Source organism: Leiobunum rupestre, chromosome 9 (genome assembly GCF_980474605.1).
Source record: "Leiobunum rupestre chromosome 9, qqLeiRupe1.1.hap1, whole genome shotgun sequence".
Lineage (NCBI taxonomy): Eukaryota > Metazoa > Arthropoda > Arachnida > Opiliones > Sclerosomatidae > Leiobunum > Leiobunum rupestre.
In genome coordinates this window covers 16,290,868-16,300,672 of record NC_143392.1, presented here as the reverse complement: position 1 = coordinate 16,300,672, position 9,805 = coordinate 16,290,868, and the positions used below count along the sequence as shown (strand labels likewise).

The 9,805-nt window shown below is 37.5% G+C and overlaps 1 protein-coding gene across 1 annotated transcript; it reads right to left on the bottom strand.

The window, feature by feature from the left end:
• Positions 1 to 7,962: 7,962 nt before the first annotated feature.
• LOC149926686 (uncharacterized) lies at positions 7,963 to 9,535 on the bottom strand. Its single transcript, XM_090157734.1, has 4 exons — positions 9,524 to 9,535; positions 9,371 to 9,422; positions 9,202 to 9,293; positions 7,963 to 9,016 (listed from the first exon to the last, which is right to left on the bottom strand). Exons 1-4 carry the CDS (start codon positions 9,533 to 9,535, stop codon positions 8,021 to 8,023), a joined length of 1,152 nt encoding a protein of 383 aa, XP_090013860.1. The 3' UTR covers positions 7,963 to 8,020.
• Positions 9,536 to 9,805: the final 270 nt, after the last annotated feature.

The window sequence follows — 9,805 nt, the reverse complement described above, 5'->3', positions numbered from 1 at the left end:
TTTCCCATTTTCAAAATGGTCATTGTGTCAACTCTAGAAAAAGTTGGTTTGCTTAGCTACCCTCTTACTCCATCCTTGAGTCCTCTACTTGTATTAAAGGAGCCTCCGATAGCCTAGTGCCTAGAGGCCCCCAAGGGTCTTAATCCGGCACTGTTTGGGAAATAAATTTATGTTTTCACTCCATGCTCCCTGTGAATGAATGAATGAATTAATGAATTAATTAATGACTTTAATACCGTCCATAAATTACAATGGTCCCTTTTTAACTCTACCGGTACAATAGGATAAAATACACTGAAACAATAAAAATAAATCAAGAAAACAGTAAAATGTAAACAATGATATGTTATATGATGATATTATGAACTTATATACAATGGAAAAACTAATGAATGAGCAGGGGCAACTCAAAGAATAATAAGGTCCAGAGAATTGTTCAGTTCGAAGGTGTTTTTTGGATGTGGGCTTTATCCCACTCATACAAAATGTTTTGTGTGAAATTTATACGATCCCAGTCCATCTCCAATGTCGAATAAAAACCAAGGCGCTCTTGGAATTCAGTGTCATTAGAACGCTCGGGATCCAATGGGAGCAAAAGTGGATATAAAACAGAAAGTCTGGGAGGACCCGGTAGCCCTGTTCCATCAAAAATGAGGATCCCCCAAGCATGCCCCTAGTTTGTGCCTACCACCTTTGGCGGAGCATTACAAATGGCGCTTTACTCGCATGTACCTGCGTAAATCGGCTGATATATTATAGTTCTTCTTCAGTTCCTTAGCCACCTGATTATATAGTCTTTGGGCTGGATTTGGTGCGTCTGCTCTTTGTGAAAATTCACATGTTTGGCAAGGCTTAGGTAGATAATTGATAAAAACGTTTTTGTTTTATTTGAATAGGGTGTGCGGCTTAAAGTGTTTAACGAATTTAAAAACAATCAAACTTTAAAAGAACTACTAGAAGATATGTGCTCTCAACACGAGTTGTTACATTCGCATTACTCTGAAGAAAGAGGAGGATAGTGGCTTTCTGTACGCATGGAACAATTGGGTATACAATTTAGTACTTAATGAAGAAGGAATTGACCCAGTTATAATTTGTGACCCAATATATGCAAATGAACTCTCCAATCTCAGTTTGCGATTCAGCATTATTACCTTGGTTATTACTATCATTGATTAAATAACCTTATAAGGTTATTTAATCCATGTTACCATGAATCTATAGATTCATGATGTTACTATACTAAAATTTAGTGTTGTAAGTCGGAAAATTTTCCGGAAAATTACCGACGCCTTTTTTCCGGAAAATTTTCCGTATTTTACCGAAAAATATTAAAACGTTTTCATTCCATGATTTGTCTAATATATTGTTTGCAAATTTAAATAAAGCGGCATTTTCACCTCATTTTTTCTAATCTAAAAGTAAAACTAAACCTATAGACTAGTTTAAACTGGTTGAAATGTAACACTATTAATGTTTTGTAGTATGTTTACTGATATTAGTCATTTTGAATCGATAAAAAGTTTAAAACATTAAAAACCCTTGAAAAGTAATTTATGTTTAAATTTTTTATTTTTCCGATTTGCGGAAAATTTTCCGCAATTCGGAAAATTTTCTGGAAATTTTTCCGCATTTTATTTTTCCGGAAAATTAACAACCCTACTAAAATTTGTCTACATCCCTATCTACTGGAATTTTAGTTAAGCCTTGGTTTAAATCTTCACTGGTTTGTATAGTAACAATTGAATACAAATCTTTTATAAATAAATTACACTGACTAAATTTACTTTTCGGCTTTAAAGCTAACTCTTCTGGTGTATATTTCTTACAAGCTTGAGCCACAGTGACTCTTGAACTTAACAGAGGCAAAATTTTTGAAAAAGGAATAAATTAACCAACGAGACAACGTCTTCGGGAGATTTACCAAGGAGGATATGCTTCTTGGTTTTACCGCTAGGTTAGCTAGCATCGCCCATCTGAACTATTTCCTCTGACCGTGACGTCATGAGACATAGGCCAAACGTAACAGAGTCGTTCCTGATTGGCTCAATCATTGTATAGGGGAAACAGCTCCTCATTTTTGAAGGAAACCACTGGGAAAGCTAACGAACCCTTTTCCTCCCAGACTTTCTGTTTTATATCCACTCTTGATGGGAGGCGATAACTCGCGAACGCGGAGCAATGCATAACCTGGGGGTCTATTCTGTAAATATTCGAAATCCAATTTTCGATCGAAATCTACATTTCGAACTTCGAGATCCCGACGAATGGTATTCGGTAAAGATTTCGAATAAGCATTAATCAATGCAAATTGTCGAAGTCGATCTCGACATGGTATAGGGTATCGAGATAGAATTCCCATTCGATTTTTTACAGAATCGCCCCCCTGGTGGTACACGTCTTGTACAGACCTTGGATTAATAATAATAGTATTATTAATCCAAGTACAGACGAACCGCACAATAAACAACCTGGTTCAGCACCAAAAATATCCGCGAACCGACTGGTAACGCGTCGGTTCTGGCCTGAAAGTAAAGATGACTTCGTCGATCGTTATCATAAAACTGCTCCAGGTTGGGTTTGGATTTCCGCGTGTATAATTTCATGCTCTGGTGGGAATTTATGTCTTTTTGCCAGTTATCGATCGTTCGAACGTTTTGTCGCCGATTTATCAATCGCTTAATTGGTTCCACTCCCGGAGGTTTGAGACATTTGCGCGAGAGACCGCGGACCCATACGGCCCGTCGAGGTACGTCGTCCGAGTGACCCATTTTGTTCGAAGGCCTGTGTTTCGGATGTATTGATACACAGAATGGGCGAGATGAGATTCCTCTATAAAGCAAAGGCGTCCGAGGTAGCGCAATTTACTTTTTGCTTCTCTTTCGTGAAACAAAGACCACGCCATTTCACCCTTAATAGCCGAGTTTGCAGTGATGAAATTTCCACCAACAGCCATCTTCTCAACTCCCGTATGAGCCTGATCAAATGCTCGAATAGTTTCCATCGATAAGCAAATGGCCTCGTTGCAATACGTGAGTGATGGGACTGCCACTGATTTCCACAGAGTACGATAAATCATTTATTGACCCATGGTACGACTGACGGTGTAAGGATTATACGAGTGTGAGCCTTTTTGTTTAATCGCGCCCATTAGGGCTGGCAGGGAAAAAAGGGGTTAGACACTGTACGCTGATTTTACCAACACAGCTCTGCCTCTGCTCTCAATTCGAATCTAGCGAATGTATTTCATAGTGTTATTTGCAAAGTAGTTTTGGTTTCACCACTTACAAGTTAGATTTAAAATCATCGCTTTATTTTACTGACTCATTTTACTCAAGCTATTTTAAATACTTCCTTATTATTATAAAAATTGGGGTTATTATGTGACATATGATTCCAACAAATAAAATTACATAGTTAAAAATGAAAAAAATTGGGTTATTATGTGACATGATTCCAACGAATAAAAGTATATAGCTAAAAATTAAATAAAGTGTTTTAGAATTAAATTGCGCGTTGAAGTAAGCGTAAAACGTAAATTAATAACTTTCACACCCCGTGGACGAAGGAATAACAAGTATCTTCCTTAATTTTAATGTCGTATTTAATTTAACTTATCGCCTACTGCGCAAATGAACTTCCAGCAGCTTATGAACTAATTCTTACGATTTTTAGATGTCCATTGGACATCATAAATAAAAATGGATTTGGATGCGTTTTTTAGGTATGCATGGGACATTCTATGAATATCCATATGATATATTCTAGAGTCCCTCGGACATATTTGGATATCACTAGAAAATCTGCAGGGGATAAGTGTTTGCTGGGTAAATAGTTCTTTTATTTTTTACATTTCTTTTATAATTTAATTTAATTTTATATATTTGATACATTTCATAATATTTAATTAATTGTCTAGTGACTTGCACAATAATATGAGAAGAAGTAATCAATAACAATGAAATCTAAAAGTGCACAATATATTTTATTTAAAAAAATTAAAAAGTGAACCACATTGCTTGCCTGCAAAGCTCTTACGAAATAAATATTATTATTTCCCGATGGTATGCTCTTCCTGATGAAATAATTTAAATTTAAGCTTAGGGATCACTAAAAATTGTAATTGATCCTCATTTATAATATTATTGTTTATTTTTAATAATAACGCTTCCGTAATCTTCAGAATATCTGAACATTAACTACCGAAAGGTAACTTAACAGAACTAAATAGAAAACAACTTACTGCTAGCTAGGAGCAACAAACACAAGGAGAACGTAGCTAGCCTTTAAACACTCTAACGAAGGGTTGTGTACGAATTTCATTGGACGAGCGTCACGAGCCTTTACGCTGAACGTTTTACGCCAATTTCCGAATTTTCCCCTTCCGACGGCAGCAGGCGCTAAAGCGTCTAGCCAATGAAAAACGTACACAAGAAAATCCACGACTTTTGACGGGTTGCGTTCTCCTTGTGTGGGGTGCTGCGTTTGTTTCTCCTAGCTGCTAGCTTGTAAACAAATAAGATATTTTAAATTCCCGCCAAATCGTTAAAAATTTTAGATTTCCCTAAATGTGAAATAAAGTTTCAATTCACTTAGCAATCATAAACGAATTTGTTAGGCGCGTTAATGTTCATTAGTTAAATCATTTAATTAAGTATAAGCGCGATCCCAAAATTTGCAATTTCGGCGGGAAATTTTAATTTGGGAAAATGAATGTTTAAACACCATGATTAATGAGTTAAATTGGCTTAATTTTTAGATATTTATTTAAATTAAACTCAAACTCAGGTTAATATCGATAAAAACCCAAATTATTAAAAAAAAGTAGTCTAAGCCCGAACTCGTATTTTGACTTTTTAAAAACCACATACCTCTCGTAGACGTTTTACAAATAAAGCTCTTTTCGATGGTAATAAATTTCTATGAAAAATGTACAATTCCTTAAGTTTCCAGCTCTAAATAATATAAACTAAAAAGTTTATGGGCTAAAGAAATATAAATAAAATATTAGTCTGCTAGAAAAAAGCATTTAAAAATTGGACAAACGCCTGTAATTCTCGCATGAGAAATAGGGGAAGGGGGGCTAACTGGTGTAGTTCGACTACGGGGTAATGGGTGCCACGGAAATTATCGCGTGGGAAAAAAGGGGAGGAGGGCTTATTGGGATAGTTCGACTACAGAGTAAAGAGTACCATGAAAATTATCGCATGGGAAAAAGGCGGAGGGGTCCTTACTGGGGTGGTTCGACTATGGATTAAAGGGTACCACAGAAATAAACTTAACGACCTTCTTGTTTTTGGCCTAACATTTTTCGACTTCCTATTTCGCAAATCTGATCGAGTCAAAGCTAGTTAGCCATATAATGTGACGGGGAACACTTTTCTAATGGGAACCAACTTCGTAACTCTTACGGTTCTCAAGTTAATTTTCGAATGACTTTGAAGTAATGGTTCAAGGTCATTGAAATTATCATAGTCGAGCGCTGTATAACACCCTAACATTTTAAAATTGTAGCTAAATTACATTTTGAGATATTCACCCAGGTCCATTTTTTAGTTAACACCCTGTATAATAAAAATCTTCAATTTCGTTTATAGTTTCATCTCAAACAAGTTTGTCTAAATATCGTTGTACCGTATTTTCAACCGCTCGACGTAAAGGTGAAATATCCGCTTTGACAACCGTATTTTAAATAAAATTAGTTAGTTTTAATTTAATCTATATATAATAAAAATCTTACACAATAAATTTTATAAACTTATTAACGTCAATTTATTATATAATAAATTGACGTTAATAAGTTCATAAAAAAAGTAAAAGAATTTCCCCAAAGTTGTTTCTCTAAATATCGTTGCAATGTACAATGGGTCGGTGGTTCGGTAGTAAAGCACTCTCTTGACAAACAGAAGGGCCCATGTCAAATCTCGATCGCCGTATTTGTTTTTGTTCAATAGACAAGTGTCCACATTTGAAATCCTCTATTTAAACGGAACACGAAATCCCGTTATATTTCAATAATAACCAAAATGAAACTCTTTTAACTATTAATATACGCGTCCGCTTATGCTGAATTTCTAGTTTTCAATTATCCTTAATATGTGATAATGTGTCGGTGGTTTTGTGGTAGAACACTCGCCTGCCAAGCAGGAGGGCCCGGTTTTCAAATACCACCCGACACTTTCGCAAATTGTTACTAAGACGTGTACCGTGAACATTTGGTGGAAACCCCGCCATTTGGATGTTAAGGCGTTTAAGGGGGAAGACTATAGTAAAAGCCTCTTTTTCGTTCAAGCTGAACGTTTTTGTTTTAACAATTACACAATCGAATATATTTTTATTAATAGGCTGAACCTTCCTCTAGTGCTTAAAATATATTTGATAATTCTAATATTAATAGTTAACGAGATATAAGGCTATAACTAAAGGGTAGTTTGGGCGCTTGCCCAACTTGTTTAGCTCCGGGGGTCCGAATTAAAACGTAATAATTAAATTACTTTGAAATTTAAAATTGTCAAAATTATTTTAGACACTAAACAAAAGGTTGTTCTACACATCAATATTAATTTTATAAGTTAAAACACAAAAATAAAACAGTTCAGCTTGAAATAGCGCGAAACTAGACAATGGCCACTGTAGTCTTCCCCCTTAACGTAACCCAGGGCCGTGCTTAGGGGGTGGCGAGCCGGGTGGTCGCCCAGGGCCGCTAAAATTTTACCATAGGGATGTATAGACTGGAGGGCCGCTACACTCAGTTTCGCCCATGCATTTCATTAATTACGGCAAGCCGCTAGCGCCATAACATGGCGGTTAAAAATAGTAGAAGCTCAGACGATTTTTACAGGATCCATCCGATCCAAGCTCGCAGAATTCCCATAGGTTTTTGCTGGAATTTTTTCACATGAATCACTTCATCTCTGCTTCAACGTTTTTGGATTTTTATTTAATAATAGTGGAAAGATTTTTTTAACTTTTTGTTTTGTTTCATATTTACTTATTATGAGGAATATTTAAATGCCATTGTGATGAAGATAAATAAGATTTTGTTTAGGTTCGCTTTGAAAATATTTAAGCCTAGGCCTGACATGGGCCTAACTTTTAAGTAAAGAAACAGTCTACCATCTTTAAAAACTACATTAAACTCGATCACGGCCCCCTGCACGCGCTACGGTGCAGGGGGCCGTGACTTGATTGACGTGGGCCAATCAAATGCGGGTTCTTAAGGTGACGTAATCTAAAATCGAATTATTATTTTCAGTAACTCAAACTAGATGGCAACGAGTCGTTGCCGTAATAACTCTTTCAATCGTGATTGGCTGATAATGACGAAACCTCCAAAAATGTAATTGGCCCATTTTGTATTTATACGGAATCATTCTATGTTATAAGATTTCTATGGTTGATATCGCGCGCGCAATTCTTTCTTTCAAGGGGCCGTGTGCGAAATTTAACGAGCCCTTCAATATTGAAATATTGAGCAGAGCACGCTTTAAAATATAACGCTTTTACAAGTATGTCTTGGCTTTCTGTATTACTACTTCTAGGCAAATCGCTGAACAGGTTTTATTTAAGCGTCTATTAAGCTACGTCTCGACCACATACTACATGCAAAATGGCTGAAGCGTGTTCCAATCTATTTTCACAAGCGCACACTCCAAGCTAAACTATTTCTAGCTCTAGCCAAATATTTTCAAGCTGTAAGCGTCCGTGAAAACCGGCTTCAGCAAAGAATCTTGAGATGGCGGTTGAGAAACTTCATACTTTCGCCTGCTTTAAAAGTAAACGAGTGAAAAAGAACAAATTGATTTTATTAAGGCTTAGTTAAAATTGAAACTGAAAAAACAAATAATCTCCTTCAATTTAAGAGTAATCTCGGAAACAGTTTTGAAGACATTTTCTATGATAATGATAAACTTTGAAAATTAAATGAGATAGAAACGTATACAAACACAAAATTAAATTGAACCATGGTTTTTTTTAGTTTCGTCCAAAACATTCACAAGTTTTCTTCTTCGGGAAGAACTTAGACCTTGATAAGGTTGTCAGGGTTCCTGGAGACACCCTCGTTATTGTCCCCAACTGGGCGACATTCGAACTCTTCTCTCCTGACGACTGACGAAATCGGAAATTGGTCGATGAAGTCGTAAAAAGGCTCTAGTTTGACGCTGTTGACATCGAAGTTGAGGCATTCGGAGCCGGAAACCCTTTCTCTGTTGATGGTTGCGGTGTCCGCGTCACGTTGGTCAACTTCCGCTTTCACGGCGTGGACCCGGTGGATTTTATCAGTGAGAGATTCAATCTCTTCCTTCGCCAAACGTCGCAGTTGCACCAAACAATACCTACCTCCAGTTTGACGACCAGAGGAGTCAAATTGACGTGGTTGAGATTGGCGTGCTAGTTCTTGGTGGTGACTGTTCGAAGCGCCAATTTCGTTTCCAGGTGGACCATGAATTCGAAGGTGACCTTCGAGGGTTTTACTGGTAGCGAAGTTCCGGTCGCTACTGGGGCATTTGTTGACCTTTTCTCCTTGAGAGTGACGTGCTCTTTCGTGTTGAAGTAAACGGTACTTATGTTTGGACCGATATTGGCACTTTGTACATCCAAAGGGCTTCTCGATCGAGTGAGTTCTTTTGTGGATAATCAAATGAGCCTTACTTGCAGATGCGTAGGTACACTGGTCGCACTGGAAAGGTTTCTCCCCCGAGTGACTTCTTCTGTGGATAGTCAAGGAACCCTTTTTTGCAGATGCGTAGGTACACTGGTCGCACCGAAAAGGTTTCTCACCCGAGTGAGTTCTTTTGTGGAAAATCAAATGAGCCTTATGTGCAGATGCGTAGGTACACTGGTCGCACCGAAAAGGTTTCTCCCCCGAGTGAGTTCTTCTATGGAGAGTCAAATAACCCTTCTGTGCAGATGCGAAGGTACACTGGTCACACTGAAAAGGTTTCTCACCCGAGTGAGTTCTTCTATGGAGAATCAAATGAGCCTTATGTGCAGATGCGTAGGTACACTGGTCGCACTGAAAAGGTTTCTCACCCGAGTGAGTTCTTCTATGGCTAATCAATGCACCCTTCTGCGCAGATGCGTACGAACATTGTTCACAATGAAAAGGTTTCTCACCCGAGTGAGTTCTCCTATGGCTAATCAAAGACGCCTTCTGCGCAGATGCGTACGAACATTGTTCACAATGAAAAGGTTTCTCACCCGAGTGAGTTCTTCCGTGGGTAATGAATTGACGCTTATGGCTCGTTGCGTAAACGCACTCTGCGCATTGGAACTTCTTTCCTCCTCGGCCACTCATTTTGCCAGAATCACGCTTTACAAGTTTGGTTCGAAGTTTCTTTTGGAATTATGAATTTTGTCTCGAAAATACGACCAGAGAGACTTGTATTGTTCGTTATCGATAAAACCACTTCTAAAAATGCCTAAAATTTAAACAAAATGAATACTAATATATTTCGTTAAAAACCGATTCGGCGGCCAACCTTTGCAAGTCTCAAATTAAAACATTTTATGTTCGACTCACGTGAGCCAACATTTTTCACAATCTATGTTGGCTAACACGAGTCAGAAACCCAGTATCAAAGACTATATAAGCTAGCGATAGATAATATAGTCTTTGCCCAGCATATAACTCACAATGTCAGTGGCGTAGCTAGGGGGGCAGCCCACCCGTTTGGGGCCGTTTTAGGGGTGACCCCCGACCGTAACAAAAAACTTACTCAAACTAGAGAAATTCCAAATATATGACATGCTTATTAATATAATGAAATTTTTCAATTTTATTTTACTCGACTTTGGACTTTCA